The 18,808-nt window shown below is 54.5% G+C and overlaps 1 protein-coding gene across 3 annotated transcripts in view; it reads left to right on the top strand.

Moving 5' to 3' along the window:
- Positions 1-18,808, top strand: part of LOC105481955 (ADAM metallopeptidase with thrombospondin type 1 motif 10) — a 31,756-nt gene that overhangs the window by 11,389 nt on the left and 1,559 nt on the right. For 2 of the 3 annotated variants that reach the window (XM_011741773.2, XM_011741843.2), the window contains 19 exons: positions 2,595-2,678; positions 2,792-2,937; positions 3,320-3,363; positions 3,493-3,598; positions 3,686-3,832; positions 4,002-4,143; positions 7,601-7,708; positions 8,379-8,524; positions 8,619-8,682; positions 10,669-10,771; positions 11,075-11,208; positions 11,291-11,414; positions 13,748-13,828; positions 13,923-14,086; positions 14,173-14,299; positions 14,389-14,518; positions 14,980-15,184; positions 15,357-15,533; positions 15,611-15,770. In XM_011741773.2, coding sequence (XP_011740075.1) covers positions 2,595-2,678; positions 2,792-2,937; positions 3,320-3,363; positions 3,493-3,598; positions 3,686-3,832; positions 4,002-4,143; positions 7,601-7,708; positions 8,379-8,524; positions 8,619-8,682; positions 10,669-10,771; positions 11,075-11,208; positions 11,291-11,414; positions 13,748-13,828; positions 13,923-14,086; positions 14,173-14,299; positions 14,389-14,518; positions 14,980-15,184; positions 15,357-15,533; positions 15,611-15,770 — 2,392 coding nt within the window. Of the gene's footprint in view, positions 1-2,594; positions 2,679-2,791; positions 2,938-3,319; positions 3,364-3,492; positions 3,599-3,685; positions 3,833-4,001; positions 4,144-7,600; positions 7,709-8,378; positions 8,525-8,618; positions 8,683-10,668; positions 10,772-11,074; positions 11,209-11,290; positions 11,415-13,747; positions 13,829-13,922; positions 14,087-14,172; positions 14,300-14,388; positions 14,519-14,979; positions 15,185-15,356; positions 15,534-15,610; positions 15,771-18,808 lie in introns of those variants that run through there. The other variant, XM_071088018.1, reaches the window with a different exon arrangement.

Below are 18,808 nucleotides of genomic sequence, written 5' to 3'. Positions count from 1 at the left end.
GAGACTCCATCTCAAAAAAACAAAAAAACAAAACAAAAAAAAAAAATTAGTGGAGCGTGGTGGCACACACCTGTAGTCCCAGCTACTCAGGAAGCTGAGGCAGGAGGATCACTTGAGCCCAGGAGTTTGAGGCTGCAGTGGGTTATGATCCCTGTCATTCATAAATAAATAAATAAATCTCAGTAGGCTAGGCACGGTGGCTCACGCCTGTAATCTCAGCACTTTGGGAGGCCAAGGTGGGTGGATCACATGAGGTCAGGAGTTCGAGACCAGCCTGGCTAACATGGTGAAACCCCGTCTCTACTAAAAATACAAAAATTAGCTGAGCGTGGTGGTGGGCGCCTGTCATCTCAGCTACTTGGGAGGCTGAGGCAGGAGAATCGCTTGAACCTGGGAGGCGGAGGTTGCAGTGAGCCAAGATCACACCATTGCGCTCCAGCCTGGGCAACAAGAGGGAAACTCCATCTCAAGATAGGTAGGTAGGTAGGTAGGTAGGTAGGTAGATAGACAGACAGACGCACAGACAGACAGATAGATAGATGATTGATTGATAGATAGATAGATAGATAGATAGATAGATAGATAGATCAACCACAGCTCGCAGGTACTCATTGAGGTTAGCAGTACACACACAGGCACACATCTGTATTCATGCAGCATTCTTGCACAAGCACCTACTTATAAATTCCTACAGGGTGACCTCCCCGACTCACATTCAGATATAGTTCATTTCCATCCTAGATCTTGGGCAAGATTCTTGACTTCTCTAAGCCTCAGCGTACTACTGTATCAAATGGAAATATAATGGTAGCTACCATGGAGAGTAAGGATTGGTGGGAGGGAAGCCAGGTAGGCTACTCGGCACATAGTAAGGGCTTGATGAATGGTGCTCTCGTTTCACTGAAGCAAAAGGGGAAACAAAAAGTTTAGCAGACAGGCAGAGGATCCAAAATGTTGTGTAGCGTCATCACTGATGGCACTCTCTTGTGCCTGAGCCTGACCTCTCTCCCTAGGGCTTTCAGAATTTCCTAGGGGTTTCCTGCCAGGCACAGTGACTCACGCCTGTAATCCCAGCACTTTGGGAGGCGGAGGCAGGCAAATCACCTGAGGTCAGGAGTTCGAGACCAGCCTGGCCAACACAGTGAAACCCCATCGCTACTAAAAATACAAAAATTAGCTGGGCGTGATGGTGGGCACCTGTAGTCCCACCTACTCTGGAGGCTGAGGCAGGAGAATTGCTTGAACCCAAGAGGTGGAGGTTTCAGTGAGCCAAGATTGTGCCACTGCACTCCAGCCCGGGTGATAGAGTGAGACTCTGTCTCAAAAAAAAAAAAAAAAAAAAAAAATTCCTGGGGATTTCCAGACAGGAAAATGATTGCCCCAGGGCTCCAATATCCCTGCAGCCCGGCCTCTGTCTTCTGTGCCCACTCATCCCTGGGGCTGCTTCCTCCTTTCCTCTGACCACTGTCTCCAGAGCCTCCTGCCTTCACAGTTTACTTTCCTGCGGTGATGGGCAAATTGGTACCTTCAGATAGCTGTGGGATGAACCCAGACATGTATATCCCTCAGGTCGCCTCTGGGGAAAGATGCTTGAGGCAGTCAGCGGGGTAAGCAGAGGTTGGGGTCAAGTAGACAAGCTGAGCTTGGAGGAGTCTGAGAAATGTCCTGGTAAGCAATCCAGACTTGAGTCTCACTTCTGACACCTATCACCTGTGTCCTAACCTCTCTTTGCATGTCTCCTCATCTATAAATTGGGGATGATCATAGCACCTATTCATGAAAAGACTGATGCATGGCTAGGCACGGCTCACACCTGTAATCCCAGCACTGTGCCAGGCCAAGATAGGAGGCTCACTTCAGGTCAGGAGTTCGAGACCAGCCTGGCCAACATGGTGAAACCCAGTCTCTACTAAACATACAAAAATTAGATGGGCATGGCTGAGCGTGGTGGCTCACACCTGTAATCCCAGCTATTCAGGAGGCTGAGGCAAGAGAATCACTTGAACCCGGGAGGCAGAGGTTGCAGTGAGCTGAGATCACGCCATTGCATTCCACCCTGGACAAAAAGAGCAAAACTCTGTCTCAAAAAAAAAAATAAATAAAGTGGGCATAGTGGTGTGCCCCTGTAGTCCCAGCTACTTGGGAGGCTGAAGCAGTAGAATTATTTGAACCTGGGAGGCGGACGTTACAGTGAGCTGAGATGGCGCCACAGCACTGCAGCCTGGGCAACAGAGCGAGACTCCATCCCAAAAAACAACAGCAACGACAACAAATAGTAACAACAACAAATAGTACCTATTCATGAAAAGACTGATGCATGGCCAGGCGTGGTGGCTCACCCCTATAATCCTGGCCCTATGGGAGGCCAGGCAGAGGATCACTTGAGGTCAGGAGTTCAAGACCAGCCTGAGCAACATACAAAGACCCCCCCCATCTGTAACAATAACAACAAAAAAACCCAATAGCAGGTTTAGCCTAAGACCTGACGCACAGTCAGTACCTGATGAAAGCAAGCTGTTATCATTGTTTTTGCTTTTCATTTTCTACCCTGGGCTCCTCTTAAGACTCGGTCTCTCTTGTTTCTTGGAGGTCAGGTTGCCAAACTTTTCCAGGACTCGAGTCTGGGAAGCACCGTTAACATCCTCGTAACTCGCCTCATCCTGCTCACGGAGGACCAGGTGCGGGGGGCTCCCTCCCCTTCCCCTTCCCCTTCCCCTTCCCCTTCACGCCAGCAGGTCTTGCCGTCCCCTGGGTGGTGGGCGCCCATGTACTTCCCTCTTTCCATCCCCAGCCCACTCTGGAGATCACCCACCATGCCGGGAAGTCCCTGGACAGCTTTTGTAAGTGGCAGAAATCCATCGTGAACCACAGCGGCCATGGTAATGCCATTCCAGAGAACGGTGTGGCTAACCATGACACAGCAGTGCTCATCACACGGTGAGGGGACAGGAGAGGTCTAGGACTGGGGCTGAGAAAACAGGTGGTCCAGGGAACTGTGAGAGTCCAGAGATCACTTCTGCTGGGGTCAGGAGGAGGAGGGAAGCTTGGGCCGCCCATGAGGGAGTCGGGGATGGGGAGGGGCTGCTTAAGAATAATGGGTAAGGGAGGTTTGGGGCTGTTTGGGCACTGATGCCCTCATTCGCTCATTCTCTCACCCATGCACGCGTGCATTCATGGTCAGTCACTCCTGTGACTGAGGCAGGTGGGAGGCAAATGGCGCCTCCAAGGCAGGACTCAACCCCTAGAGTTGGGCATGGTGGCATCAGCAGGGCTTAGGGAGACAGCCCAGCCCCTTCACTGCCCCCTTCTCCTTTTACAGCTATGACATCTGCATCTACAAGAACAAACCCTGCGGCACACTAGGTATCTGAGCCCCGTAGGTTTCAGGCGTCTATGAAGGCAGTGGGCTGGGGTGAGACCTGGCAGGTGGATGGGGCCAGCCAGCACCGTCCTGAGACTCCCAGTCCCATCCCCACATGCCCATCTTCCTAGGCCTGGCCCCAGTGGGTGGAATGTGTGAGCGCGAGAGAAGTTGCAGCGTCAATGAGGACATTGGCCTGGCCACGGCGTTCACCATTGCCCACGAGATCGGGCACACGTGAGGCCGGGGCACACAGGAGGGGGAGGACGGGAGGAGCTGGGCGGGTCCCTCGGCGCCCGGCAGAGCCGACACCCCTTTCCCTAGATTCGGCATGAACCATGACGGCGTGGGAAACAGCTGTGGGGCCCGTGGTCAGGACCCAGCCAAGCTCATGGCTGCCCACATTACCATGAAGACCAACCCATTCGTGTGGTCATCCTGCAGCCGTGACTACATCACCAGCTTTCTAGAGTGAGGATGCACCTGCGTGTCCCTCAGAGCGGGTCACACCCATGGTGGGGCAGGGTGCATGGGAGATGATAGAAATCAGGGCTGCTCCTTGGGACCCCCATCCAGCCGGGGCTCCTGAGCTCTTGACTTGTAGCCACCTAGCATGACAGTTGCTTTTCTCTCGAGGCAGCTCGGGCCTGGGGCTCTGCCTGAACAACCGGCCCCCGAGACAGGACTTTGTGTACCCGACAGTGGCACCGGGCCAAGCCTACGATGCAGATGAGCAATGCCGCTTCCAGCATGGAGTCAAATCGCGTCAGTGTAAATACGGGGTAGAGAGAGCCTTCCTGCTTTCCTTCCTGGGAGGGGAGGGGGCCGCTGGGGGCGGGGGAAGGAACTCTACCAGGGCACCCACCTGGGAAGTGGGGGGGTGGGAGAGCCGGGAAGGGGGATGGGGTGAGCCCCCATGGGGATCTGGGAGGACAGAGGTGCATGGAGTGTGCAAAATGTCCTAAGCAATCAGACAGTGCTTGGGAACAAAAATGGGATCCCCTGCTTCTCCAGACCCCTGATTTGAGGGGAGGGCTGGGCTGGGGGGCCACCTTCTCTGTCTGGTACATCAGACCACCTGTGGGCTACAGCAGGATCAAAGTCTCAAGACCTCTCATGGGGCAGTTTTTAACTAAACATCCAGTCCTGATGGAAATAATTTCCCTGGGGATGAGCTATCTTCCCTACTTGGCAAAGAACTAGACAGAACCTTCCAGGGACTCCCTGTCTGGAGGAGCTCTGAGCCTCCTGACCTCTCCCCACTCTTTCCCGAGGTTTAGACTCCCAAAGCCCTATTTGTGCATAGAGAAAGGAGTTGGGGGTAGGGGGTTCCACTCCCAGCTCCTCCCAGGAAGCTGGAGACCTACTGGCTTCCTGCTTCAGCCACCAGCATTCAGCCGCGGTCTGCTCCTCCTCTGCCCACCTGCCTCGATTCCCTAAATGCACCCCTAAGCTCCTCAAAGTCTCAGCCCTAGGGGCCCAGGCCCAGCCCTAGTTCTTCACACCCTCACAACTCAAAGGATCAGAGTTTTTGTGATGCCGTGTTCATGCAAAGCAGAGGGCAAGCAGCTGCCAAATTGCCCTCCCTCCATTCCACTGCAAGACAGAGACAAACCCTGGAAAAATTTCTTTTTTTTTTTCTTTTTTTTTTCTTTTTTTGAGATGGAGTCTCGCTCTGTTGCCCAGGCTGGAGTGCAGTGGCCGGATCTCAGCTCACTGCAAGCTCCGCCTCCCAGGTTTACACCATTCTCCTGCCTCAGCCTCCCGAGTAGCTGGGACTACAGGCGCCCACCACCTCGCCTGGCTAGTTTTTTGTATTTTTTAGTAGAGACGGGGTTTCACCGTATTAGCCAGGATGGGCTCGATCTCCTGACCTCGTGATCCACCCATCTCGGCCTCCCAAAGTGCTGGGATTACAGGCTTGAGCCACCGCGCCCGGCCAAAATTTCTATTTCATTGACATCCCACCCTTGAGCCCCTGCACCCTAACTTAGCTGGCAACTACAGCACCCTCTAAGGAATTCCTAAAGAATTCCGAAGCTAATCCTCACCATCTGCTGTGACCCAGGTATCCTAACAACGATCGTGGTATCTGACGTTTACTGAGCTCTCACTATGTGCTAAGCATGTGCTGGGTATCATCATCTAAACTCCTGACAATCCTATTAGCCCCCAAGTTACAGAGAAAGGGACTGGGGCATAGCATAGGGAGGGTGACTTGTCCAAGGCCACAGTTCAAGACTATGACACAGCTGGGATATAAATAGATCTCTCATGACTCTCCAAATTTTACAAAGGGGCAGGGGAGGGGAGGAGCTGTCAAAACATCAAGCTTGGGCTGGCACTGGCTATATGTTGAATTGAGCCTTCCTTTTAGTTTTTGAAGGAACATCTTTCAGGCCCTCTTGACAAAGGGGGATTTATTTACTTCATGTGACCTGGTTAATATATGTAAAGGTTCAGCCTAGTGCCTAGTCCAGAGATAGCAGTGGTCATTGTTACCCCATAATGGCATTGGTGCAAGTCCTTTCTTATCCTGTCACATGCCTCATAGCCATTTATATAGGCAAGGCAGGCATTAGGCTGCCCATCTTGTAGATGAGTAAACTGAGGCCCAGAGAGGGGAAATATGTTGCAGGTCAATAGCAGAGTTGAGGTCTCTGCACAACTCAATATGCCACAGTGCCTCCTTGTGGAGAGGAGGCCAAAAGCAGGACTGAAATCGTTCTCTTGAGGTGTCAGAAGTGGGATTGCGACCCGGCTGATGTAATATTTTTAGATATGGCCAGGAGGACACAGGCTAAGTTTATAGCTGAGAAGTGTCCTCTAAAACGCAGAAGGCAGAGACTCTAGAGGACCTTTGAGTTAGAATGTGTCTGAGAGTAACTCTTCCAACTTCTCACGTATGTACAGGTATCTCTAAGGGGCTGACCTAGGAAGGGTCCTTTCCAATGGCCATTGATTGATCCAGTCCCACAACTGGAAAGCTTACAAGAATTGGGTTCAAAGAGGGGATTACACTTGATAATTACAGAAGGACCACCTACTTCTTTTTTTTTTTTTTTTGAGATGGAGTCTCACTGGCGCCCAGGCTGGAGTGCAGTGGCATGATCTCGGCTCACTGCAAGCTCTGCCTCCCAGGTTCATGCCATTCTCCTGCCTCAGCCTCCCAAGTAGCTGGGACTACAGTTGCCCACCACCACGCCTGGCTAATTTTTTGTATTTTTAGTAGAGACAGGGTTTCATCAAGTTAGCCAGGATGGTCTCGATCTCCTGACCTTGTGATCTGCCCACCTCGGCCTCCCAAAGTGCTGGGATTACAGGCGTGAGCCACTGCACCCGGCCAGGACCACCTACTTCTTAGAGGAAAGATGGTGGGAGGTTGCTTAGGATGTGGGCCAAGAGGGTCAGAGATTTTGCTTCACCTGAACTCAGTGGGGCTTCTCCAGGGATATTAACCTGGACTTTAAGGGTCAGAGTGAGTCCCTGGGACTGGTCCAGCCTGTGTAGGATTCAGACGGGAAGAAGGTGCGGATTTTTCACCTGGAGAAAGACAGGAATGTCCCACACAAACCTAATTTGGCATTGTCCCCTCCCAAACTTCCACCCCTCCCCATAGCTTAAAAGTGTTGGGGGCTTCTCCAGTTTAGATGGGGGAACAAAGAGAACCAACAAGCTGGAAAAAACTAGAGTTGAGGCCTTTGGCCTAGTCATCATCCAGGCCGATTTCTCAGAACCACTACTTTCTCTTCAGCTACTTTGCCCACCCCATAATAGAACCCCAAATCCTTCCTGTTCATTCCTCAGTAGGTCCCAAGTTTCCTTCCAGAAACTCAGAAGGCACCAGAAGCTGAATTGCAAAGTTTATTAGAGCACAGACTCTGAATTAAAGAGCTGAGTTAAACTCCAGGCTACTCCCTTAGTAGTTGTGTGACCTCTAGCAAGTGACCTTACCTGTCTAAAGCTTGGTTTTCTCCCAGTAAGATGGGGTAGTACTGCCTAAAGGGGTATATGGCATGTATAAGGTGTTCCATAAATGGAGCTTATTGGCAGAGGATAAGTCACAGGCCATGCCCCGCAAGGGGATGCACGAAGACCCACTGAGAGCCAGGAAGGGAGTACGGTGCTCTCTGCTCCGGGGCCGGCAGTGAGCCGGACATCTGGGTCCTCCCAAGCCGGGCGGGCTGCCCCAGGGAGGAATAGAGGGGGGCGAGCCTGAGCGGGCGCCTCGGCCCGCAGGAGGTCTGCAGCGAGCTGTGGTGTCTGAGCAAGAGCAACCGGTGCATCACCAACAGCATCCCGGCCGCCGAGGGCACGCTGTGCCAGACGCACACCATCGACAAGGGGGTGAGCGCCGGCCAGGGCCCCCAACCGGGCCACGCCCCGGATCCACCTCCCGAGTTGGCCACGCCCACTTGTCTGTCCTTTGGCCTATTGTCTGCTCCCTCCCGTATTGGACACGCCCGCCATCTATACTCCCTCGGCTGCGGCCACGCCTACTGCATGCTCCTTCCCTCGGCCACGCCCACCACCTATGCGTCTCTCGGTTCTGGCCACGCCTACTGTTTGCTCACTCAGGCGTTTTCCACGCCCACCGTCTAATAATTTCCTTGGCTCTGGCCACGCCTACTATTTGCTCTCTCCCTTATTGGCCACGCCCATCCCCTGTGCGGCCCTTGGCTCTGGCCACGCCTACTGCCTGTAGGTCCCTCCCCCGGCCTGAAGCCACGCCCCACCTCGTCTCGAAGCTTATCGTGGTCCTGTCTACACCCCTCCCCGTTCAGCTCGCTGTGCTCAGGCCACGCCTCTCGCTTGTAGCTTGTCTGTCTCCCAGACCACTCTCCTACGTAACCTAAACCTGTCCCTATCTTCAGACCCCGCCTCTGCCCATCCCCTTCCTGCCCCATCCTGAAGAGGCTGAGATTTCTTTGGCTGGGGCCTGGAGTGGGGAACGGTGCAAGGGGCCCGCAAGTGTTCTCCGGGCTGGACTCACTCCTTCCTGTCTCCCCCAACCCAGTGGTGCTACAAACGGGTCTGTGTCCCCTTCGGGTCGCGCCCGGAAGGCGTGGACGGAGCCTGGGGGCCGTGGACTCCTTGGGGCGACTGCAGCCGGACGTGTGGCGGCGGCGTGTCCTCTTCCAGCCGTCACTGCGACAGCCCCAGGTCAGCCCTCAGGACCCCCACCCGGAAGGGCAGCGCGACCCCCGCCCCCATCTCCCCCTGCCTCATCTCTCTTCTATCCCACCACCCCTTCCAGGCCAACCATCGGGGGCAAGTACTGTCTGGGTGAGAGAAGGCGGCACCGCTCCTGCAACACGGATGTGAGTTCCCCCAAACCTCTTGAGGAGTAGGGGGAGGAAGCATTAAAAAAAGCTATCAGAGGCCTGGCACAGTGGCTCATGCCTGTAATTCCAACATTGTGCGAGGCCAAGGCGGGCGGATCACCTGAGGTCAGGAGTTTGAGACTAGCCTGGCCAACATGGCGAACTCTGTCTCTACTAAAAATGCAAAAATTAGCCGGGCGTGGTGGTGGACTCCTGTAATCCCAGCTACTCGGGAGACTGAGGCAGGAGAATCGCTTGAACCCGGGAGGCGGAGGATGCAGTGAGCCGAGATCGCACCACTGCAATCCAGCCTGGGTGACAGAGCAAAACTCCATCTCAAAAGAAAAAAAAAAAAAAGCTATCAGAGTGTTTCATTCGGGCACCTGCTGCCTCCTAGGGAACCTGCAGCTGCCACCCCTCTCTTCCCTCCTCTCCCTAACCCCCACCACCTTCCCATCCGCAACGCCTCTTCCTTAAAGACCTGGCCCCTTCCAGCTCTCTTCCTCCTGCATTTAGACTACGAGACCCCACCTTGAAATCACTGCTTGGCCCTCACAACCCCCTACCATCCAGTCTGTCCCTTCCCTTTACAGCCCAACTTCCCCCGAAGAGTCCCACCCCTGCCTTCTGTCATCCCCCAAAGTTGTAGCTGAAGCTTCCTCTCACCAAACCCAGTGACTGGTGTCTGTCCTCTGCTTGTGCCCTCAGCTGACCTAGGACCACCGGTGAGCAGCAAGAAGTTTGCTGGGGAGGGGGTGTTTCAGAGGGCAGTGAGAGCTTTGGACTTCTCAGCCTCCTATGTGGGGGGACCCAGGTCTTCAGAGAATCCACATGCTGGCACCTTCTATAAACCCTGATCCCTTCCAGACTTTCTCTCTCAAGAAAGACTCCATGTGGCCAGGCGCAGTAGCTCACGCCTGTAATCCCAGCACTTTGGGAGGCTGAGGCAGGTGGATCACCTGAGGTCAAGAGTTCAAGACCAGCCTGACCAACATGACAAAACCCCGTCTCTATTAAAAATACAAAAATTAGGCTGGGCGCAGTGGCTCACACCTGCAATCCCAGCCTTTTGGGAGGCCAAGGCAGGTGTATCACCTGAGGTCAGAAATTCAAGACCAGCCTGGCTAACATGGTAAAACACCGCTTCTACTAAAAATACAAAAAAGTACCTAGACGTGGTGGCGGGCGCCTGTAATCTCAGCTACTCAGGAGGCTGAGGCAGGAGAATCACTTGAACCTGGGAAGTGGAGGTTGCAGTGAGCCAAGATTGCGTCATTGCATTCCAGCTTGGGCAACAAAAGCGAAACTCTGTCTAAAAGGAGAAAAAAAAAAAGGCCGGGCGCGGTGGCTCACACCTGTAGTCCCAGCTGCTTGGGAGGCTGAGGCAGGAAAATGGTGTGAACCCACGAGGCTGAGCTTGCAGTGAGCCAAGATGGCACCACTGCACTCTAGCCTGGGTGACAGAGTGAGACTCCGTCTCAAAAAAAAAAAAAAAAAAAAAAACAAATACAACAATTAGCCAGGCACAGTGGCACGCACCTGTAATCCCAGCTACTCCGGAGGCTGAGGCAGGAGAATCACTTGAACCCAGGAGATGGGGGTTGCAGTGAGCCGAGATCGTGCCACTGTACTCCAACCTGAGCGACAGAGTGAGATTTTGCCTCAAAAAAAAAAAAAAGGAAAGAAAAAACACGCAAGCAAGCAAGAAAGATTCCATTGTCTGAAACGAGAAATCCAAGTGTGTCCTGCCCAGCTCACCCCCAAACCTCTAATGCGGGATCCAGTCCTATCTCAGATGTGTCTAAATGCCCAGCCCAGGCTACCTTCCAGGCCTAGTCTCACCCAGACCATCACACCATCCTCCCTGGCCTCCCTGCCTCTTGCCTCCCTCCTCCAGCCCATCCTTCTCTGAGCACCCCTTTTCTGCTCTGACTCCATCCCCGCAAACCTGGTCTCCCTCCATCTCTCCTCTCCTGCCCCCAGGACTGCCCGCCTGGCTCCCAGGACTTCAGAGAAATGCAGTGTTCTGAATTTGACAGCATCCCCTTCCGTGGGAAATTCTACACGTGGAAAACGTACCGGGGAGGTGAGTGTGGGACTCCGAAGGCCGTGGGGCTGTGAAGGGCAGCTGTGGGAGTGTCCATCAGCCGGTGGATGAATGCAGCATCCCGGGGTCTGCCCTGAGCCCTGTCCCCACCCAGGGAGCCAGAGTACCCAGGATACGGTACCATGGGGGTTCAACTGGACGCTGGGAGCCCCCACTCCCTCTGCCCAAGCTGCCCATCCTCTTGGGTCTGGGGTCTGTCCCGCTTGGCCTCACTCCCCTAGGGAGCGAGGAAGGAGTTCCAGGGTGGCCTGGCCCGTGGGGTGACGGGGCCGTGCCCCCCAGGGGGCGTGAAGGCCTGCTCGCTTACGTGCCTAGCGGAAGGCTTCAACTTCTACACGGAGAGGGCGGCAGCCGTGGTGGACGGGACACCCTGCCGTCCAGACACGGTGGACATTTGCGTCAGCGGCGAATGCAAGGTGGAGGGGACTCCCAGGGAGGTGGAGAGGGGATAGCGGAGGTGGGTTAGGGGGTCGCCTTGCTCACCCCTTCTCCACGCAGCACGTGGGCTGCGACCGAGTCCTGGGCTCCGACGTGCGGGAGGACAAGTGCCGAGTGTGTGGCGGTGACGGCAGTGCCTGCGAGACCATTGAGGGCGTCTTCAGCCCAGCCTCACCTGGGGCCGGTGAGAGCCTCCAGCTTCCCTCCCATGCTCCTTGCATGGGCCAGCTGGCTGGGGGTGGAGCTAATCCCACTGCAGTAGCTGAGAACACTAACTCCTCAGACCCCAGGGGCCCCGTGGAGTGTCAGGAGTCCCCAAAAGTCCTGGGGACTCAGCCAGGTGAAGTGGCTCAAGCCTGTAATCCCATCGCTTTGGGAGGCTGAGGCAGGAGGATCACTTGAGACCAGGAGTTGAGACCAGCCTGGCCAACGTGGTGAAACCCCATTTCTACTAAAAATACAAAAATTAGCCGGACATGGTGGTGAGCACCTGTAATCACAGCTACTCGGGAGGCGGAGGCACGAGAATTGCTTGAACCTGCGAGGTGGAGATTGCAGTGAGCCGAGATCACACCACTGCACTCCAGCCAGAGCGAGACTCTATCTCAAAAAAAAAAAAGAGTGTCTCAGGAGATGGGACCCTGAATCTCTCTCCTCTGCCTCCTGGAGGAGCTCCTGCCACGTCTGGGTGGAAGCGAGTGTCACTTTCCATCCTCCGTGAGCCAGAGGAGCTGGGGGAATGTTCTATGCCAGCAAGGAAAGGCTTCCTATGGGAGGGGATATTCAGAAAGTGTTGAAAGCACCTTTTCCAGCTTGGGCTTTGGGCGAGTGAGAGAGAGCCCAGGGAGTGGGCAAGAGGGGAGGAGGCTCAGGAAATATCTGGAAGGCTGCACAAGCCGAGTGTGTCCAGGTGAGGCAGGAGTAGGTGGCAGAGTGTGAGTTTCCTTCCCCAGGTGGCGTCCCATTGGGGTTTTACAATAAGCAGCCTGGTCACTGGCATCAAAAGTGAGACAGGCATGGTGGCTCACGCCTGTAATCCCAGTGCTTTGGGAGGCTGAAGTGGGAGAATCCCTTGAGCCCAGAAGTTTGAGACCAGCCTGGGCAACTCAGGGAGACCCCAACTCTACAAAAAGAAAAAAAAAATTTTTTTTTTTGAGACGGAATCTCACTCTGTCACCCAGGCTAGAGTGCAGTGGCTTGATCTTGGCTCACTGCATCCTCTGCCTCCCAGGTTCAAGAAATTCTCCTGCCTCACCCTCCCAAGTAGCCGGGACTACAGACGTGCACTATACACCCGGTTAATTTTTGTATCTTTAGAAGAGATGGGGTTTCACCATATTGGCCAGGCTGGTCTGGAACTCCTGACCTCAAGTGATCCGCCCGCCTAGGCCTCCCAAAGTGCTAGAATTACAGGTGTGAGCCACCACACCCGGCCAAACGCTACAAAATTCTTTTTTGGGGGGTCTCGCTCTGTCACCCAGGCTAGAGTGCAGTGGCGCCATCTTGGCTCACTACAAGCTCCGCCTCCTGAGTTCACGCCATTCTCTTGCCTCAGCCTCCTGAGCAGCTGGGACTACAGGTGCCCACAACCACACCTGGCTAATTTTTTGTATTTTTAGTAGAGACGGGGTTTCACCGTGTTAGCCAGGACGGTCTCAATCTCCTGACGTCATGATCCACCCACTTCAGCCTCCCAAGGTGCTGGGATTACAGGCATGAGCCACCGCACCCGGCTACAAAATTATTTTAATTAGGTGGGTGTGGTGGCATACACCTGTAGTTCCAGGTACTTGGGAGGCTGAGAGGCAGGAGGATCCCTTGAGCCCAGGAGGTCAAGGCTGCCGTAAGCTATGATCGCACCACTGCACTCCAGCCTGGGTGACAAAGTGAGATCCTGTATTTAAAAAAAAAAAAAAAAAAAAACTGGGAGGCTCATACCGGCATACCGGTAGTCCCAGCACTTTGGGAGGCTGAGGCAAGAGGATCACTTGAGCCCAGGAGTTTTGAGACCAGCCTGAGCAACTTAAGGAGACCCCAACTCTACAAAAAAAAAAAAAAAAAAAGAAAAGAAAAAGAAAAAGAAAGGTTTTTTTTAGTTAGCCAGGTGTGGTGGCTCATGCCTGTAGTCCCAGCTACTCGAGAAGCTGAGGTGGGAGGATCACTTGAGCCTAGGAGTCTGAGGCTACAGTGAGCCAAGATCACTCCACTGCACTCCAGCCTGGGCAACATAGAGATCCTGTCTCCAAAAAAGAAAGAAAGAGAAAAAAAAAAATCCCAACCCAGCCATTTCCTAGCAGTCAAATCTGGTCAAGTTCCTTAACTTCTCTGAGCCTCAGTTTTGTCATCCCTAAAATGGGGATAATGAAATACCTGGTTCACAAGGGTGGGGCAGAGGTGCAGTCAGATGTGCATTTAGTGCAGTAACAGTTAGCTGTTATCCTCATGGGCCAGGGACAGGGGAGGCAGACAGGTGTTGGGGACATGCCAAGTGGGTGACATCTGAGCTCTGCTGTTCAGGGTACGAGGATGTCGTCTGGATTCCCAAAGGCTCCGTCCACATCTTCATCCAGGATCTGAACCTCTCTCTCAGTCACTTGGGTGAGCAGACGGTGGGGAGGGGATGAGGATTAGGGGTCAGTGGGGAGGGAGGTTTCAACATGTCTGGAATTCTGAACCCTGCACTGTCCCCCAGCCCTGAAAGGAGACCAGGAGTCCCTGCTGCTGGAGGGGCTGCCCGGGACCCCCCAGCCCCACCGCCTGCCCCTGGCTGGGACCACCTTTCAGCTGCGACAGGGGCCAGACCAGTTCCAGAGTCTGGAAGCCCTGGGACCGATTAATGCCTCTCTCATCGTCATGGTAACAGGGAGACTGGGGGCAAGGTGCAGCCTTTGGTATTAGAGACTCCGTGCCATCCTTACACTGACTGCCGCCCCTTCTTCCAGGTGCTGGCCCGGACCGAGCTGCCTGCCCTCCGCTACCGCTTCAATGCCCCCATCACCCGTGACTCCCTGCCCCCGTACTCCTGGCACTATGCGCCCTGGACCAAGTGCTCGGCCCAGTGTGCAGGCGGTGAGGCCGGGGATGGGGGCAGCACAAGATACCTGGGCTGAGGTTCTCTGGGCCGGGAGGGGCTGAGCAGGCCTCTCACCCTCCCCCAGGTAGCCAGGTGCAGGCGGTTGAGTGCCGCAACCAGTTGGACAGCTCCGCGGTCGCCCCCCACTACTGCAGTGCCCACAGCAAGCTGCCCAAGAGGCAGCGCGCCTGCAACACGGAGCCTTGCCCGCCAGAGTGAGTGCCGCCAGGGGGCAGTGTTGCTCAGGGTGGGAGGAGCGTGCTCCCTGGAGTCAAGAGCGAGTGCTCCAGGGGGGTGGGGGCCAGGTTAGTGCAGGATCGGAGTGACAGTGGGCTGAGTGCTGCAGTGATGGTTCTATAGGACTTATGGGGGAGTCCAAGGTAATAGTGCCCCCAAGGTGGCGGTCAAGGTTGCATGGCCCTGGAGTCAGAATGATGGCGCTGCCTGATCACCCGCATTGTCCAAAGATTTATTTCTCCTTAGGGTAATGCACCTCGCTGCCCCCAGTTTGGGTGCAGGCTAACAATGCCCCAAGTGTGGAATGTGGAGGTGCTTGGTGCCGGTATCCATATGAGGCTGGGTGGTTGGAAGGGGAGGGGAGGCTATACTGCCCCCTGCTCTCGTATTGGGACCCCCCTGCCCTGCTTACTTGCTCAGACCCCTTTATCTCCTACAGCTGGGTTGTAGGGAACTGGTCGCGCTGCAGCCGCAGCTGCGATGCGGGCGTGCGCAGCCGCTCGGTCGTGTGCCAGCGCCGCGTCTCGGCCGCGGAGGAGAAGGCGCTGGACGACAGCGCATGCCCGCAGCCGCGCCCACCTGTGCTGGAGGCCTGCCACGGCCCCACTTGCCCTCCGGAGTGGGCGGCCCTCGACTGGTCTGAGGTCAGCCGCCCCCTTCCTTCGCGCCCACTCCCTATGCAGAGAGGGACAGGGACTGGGATGCCCAGGTGGGGTGTCCACGGAGAAGCCTCTGCGCGGTCTCCAGGTTAGCTGTCCCATCCTCACTTCGCACTGGGGCAGCACCCTGAGCACGAAACGCCCCTTCCAACTGCAGTGCACCCCCAGCTGCGGGCCGGGCCTCCGCCACCGCGTGGTCCTTTGCAAGAGCGCAGACCACCGTGCCACGCTGCCCCCGGCACACTGCTCACCCGCCGCCAAGCCGCCGGCCACCATGCGCTGCAACTTGCGCCGCTGTCCCCCGGCCCGCTGGGTGGCTGGCGAGTGGGGTGAGGTAGGAGGGTGCGCCTCAGAGGGGTGGGTGCCAGGGCAGGGGCTGCGGGGCAGCAACTGAGTGGTGCCCCCTCGCAGTGCTCTGCACAGTGCGGCTTAGGGCAGCAGCAGCGCTCCGTGCGCTGCACCAGCCACACGGGCCAGGCGTCACACGAGTGCACGGAAGCCCTGCGGCCGCCCACCACGCAGCAGTGTGAAGCCAAGTGCGACAGCCCGACCCCCGGGGACAGCCCTGAAGGTATGTGGGTGACCCGCCAGGGCGCGCCAGGAGGGTCCTGGCCAGAGCCAGCCACAGAGGGCATTGGGGGTCCTGACTATTCATCCTAGAACTTCTGGAACCTCTGAAATGCGTTGCTCTGTCTCTGCCAGGCCGTCCTTCACCATCTTCTCCCTGCAAGCATTTATTAAGTGCCACTGTATGCTGAGTGTTCCAGGCACCCGACCCTCTGTGCACTAAAACTTGTGTCATTTCCCCAGTCACTTTCATAACCTGTACCTATTCATCTCCACCTGTAGCACAATTTACTGAATATTTTTCCTTTAAATCGGTTTTTCAACCTCAGGCACTAGTGACATTTTGAGCTAGATGATTGTCATGGGGAGCTGTCCAGCGCATTGTAGGGTTTTTGTTTGTTTTTGTTTTTTGGAGAGATGGGATCTTGCTGTGTTACTCTGGTCTCCAACTCCTGGTCTCAAGCAATCCTCCCACCTCGGCCTCCCAAAGCACTGGGATTACAGGCATGAGCCACTGTGCCAGCCTGTAAGATGTTTAGTAGCATCCCTGGCTTCTACCCACTGGGTACCAGTAGCAACCCTCTCCCAAGTTATGACAACTAAAAATGTCTCCAGACATTGCCCAGTGTCCCCTGGGGGGTCAAAATCGATCACTTCCCTTGAGAACCACTGCTTGGAAGTATACACATTTTTTTCTGCCTAGGTAAAATTTTTTATTTTTTCATTTACTTTTTTTTTTTTTTTTTTTTTTTTTGAGGTGGAGTCTTGCTTTATCACCCAGGCTGGAGTGCTGTGACGTGATCTCGGCTCACTGCAAGCTCCGCCTCCTGGGTTCAATCAATTCTCCTGCCTCAGCCCACTGGGTAGCTGGGAGTATAGGTGCCCGCCACCACGCTCAGCTAATTTTTGTATTTTTCGTAGAGACGGGATTTCACCATGTTGGTCAGGCTGGTCTCAAACTCCTGACCTCATGATCCGCTGGCCTTAGCCTCCCAAAGTGCTGGGATTAAAGGCGTGAGCCGCCACACCCGGCCATATTTACTTATTTATTTTTGAGACCAGGACTCACTTTGTCACCCAGGTTGGAGTGCAGCAGAACAATCTCGACTCACTGCACCTCCACCTCCCAGGCTCGAGCGATCCTCCTATCTCAGCCCCTACAAGTCTCCACAAGGACTACAGGCAAAAGCCACAGTGTCCAGTTAATTTTTGTATTCTTTGATAGAGATGGGGTTTCACCATGTTGCCCAGGCTGGTCTTGAACTCCTGGTCTCAAGCAACCCACCCGCCTCAGCCTCCCAGAGTGCTGGGATTACAGGCGTGAGCCACTGCACCTGGCCGCAATTTTTTTTTTTTTCTTTTTTTGAAACAGAGTCTCACTCTGTTGCCCAGGCTATAGTGCAGTGGCACAATCTCAGCTCACTGCAATCTCCACTTCCTGGATACAAGTGATTCTCCTGTCTCAGCCGCCTGAGTAGCTGGGATTACAGGCGCGTGCCACCACGCCCAGCTAATTTTTGTATTTTTAGTAGAGACAGTGTTTCACCATATTGGCCAGGCTGGTCTCAAACTCCTGACCTCAGGTGATCTGCCCACCTTGGCGTCCTGAAGTGCAGGGATTACAGGCATGAGCCACCGCACTGGGCCTGTAAATTTATTTTTGATAGAGAACAATTAATTTATTAGTCTGGGCACTGCAACCAAACTACCTGGGTTCATCTTCCACCTCTGTGTTTTTGTTTCTTTATCTGTCAAGGGATGTAAATGATATATTCACTTGAGGGGTGCCCCAGAATGGAGTTGGAATAAAATGATCCACCCAGGCCGGGTGAGGTGACTCACGGCTGTAATCCCAGCACTTTGGGAGGCTGAACTGGAAAGATTGCCTGAGCCCAGGAGTTGGAGACCAGCCTGAGAAACATAGTAACACAAAAGATAAAATTAGGCTGGGTGTGGTGGCTCACACCTGTACTCCCAACACTTTGGGAGGCCAAGGCGGGCAGATCACCTGAGGTCGGGAGTTTGAGACCAACCTGGCCAAAATGGTGAAACCCTAGATCTACTAAAAATACAAAATTAGCCAGGGGTGGTGGCGTGCGCCTGTAATCCCAGCTGAGTGAGGGAGGCTGAGGCAGGAGAATCTCTTGAACCCGGGAGGTGGAGGTTGCAGTGAGCCAAGATTGCGCCACTGCACTCCAGCCTGGGCAACCAAAAAAAAAAAAATCCATCTGTAGCTTTTAATTTGCCCCAGGTCCTGCCATAAATCACTGGCCGCTAGATGGAAGCCGGTTTCCATCCATAGTCATCAACAGACATCATGATCACACAAAATACGTCAATGCCCGGCAAAATACCCCGACTCCCCCACTCAGCTGGGGCTCAAGATCTTCAGTTTTGTTGTTGTTTTGTTTTGTTTTTGTTTTTGTGACAGAATCTTGCTCTGTCGCCCAGGCTGGAGTGCAGTGGCCCGATCTCGGCTCACCGCAAGCTCTGCCTCCCGGATTCACACCATTCTCCTGCCTCAGCCTCCCGAGTAGCTGGGACTACAGGCGCCCGCCACCACGCCTGGCTAATTTTTTGTATTTTTAGTAGAGACGGGATTTCACCGTGTTAGCCAGGATGGTCTCGATCTCCTGACCTCATGATCCGCCTGTCTCAGCCTCCCAAAGTGCTGGGATTACAGGTGTGAGCTACCGCGCCCAGCCTATCTTCAGTTTATTAAAAAGGAAAACAAGTGAGGATTACAGCCCCAATTGGACATTTTTTCCTGGGTGCTATGAAAAGGAACAATGGAAAGGAAAGGGAATATTTGTCTTCTTTTGTTTTATTGGGTGGTGTGTGTTTGTTTGACAGAGACTCGCTCTGTCGCCCAGGCTACAGTGCAGTGACGCCATCATAGGTCCCTGCAGCCTCCACCTCCTGGGCTGAAGCGATCCTCCAGCCTCAGCCTCTTGAGTAGCTGGGACTACAGGCACCTGCCACAACGCCTGGCTAATTTTTCCTTTTTTGTTTGTTTGTTTTCTGTTTTGTTTTGAGACAGAG

Source organism: Macaca nemestrina, chromosome 20, assembly GCF_043159975.1.
Source record: "Macaca nemestrina isolate mMacNem1 chromosome 20, mMacNem.hap1, whole genome shotgun sequence".
In the NCBI taxonomy this organism is placed as follows: Eukaryota; Metazoa; Chordata; class Mammalia; order Primates; family Cercopithecidae; genus Macaca; species Macaca nemestrina.
The sequence above is the reverse complement of the archived record's forward strand: the minus strand, read 5'-3'. Positions and strand labels throughout refer to the sequence as shown.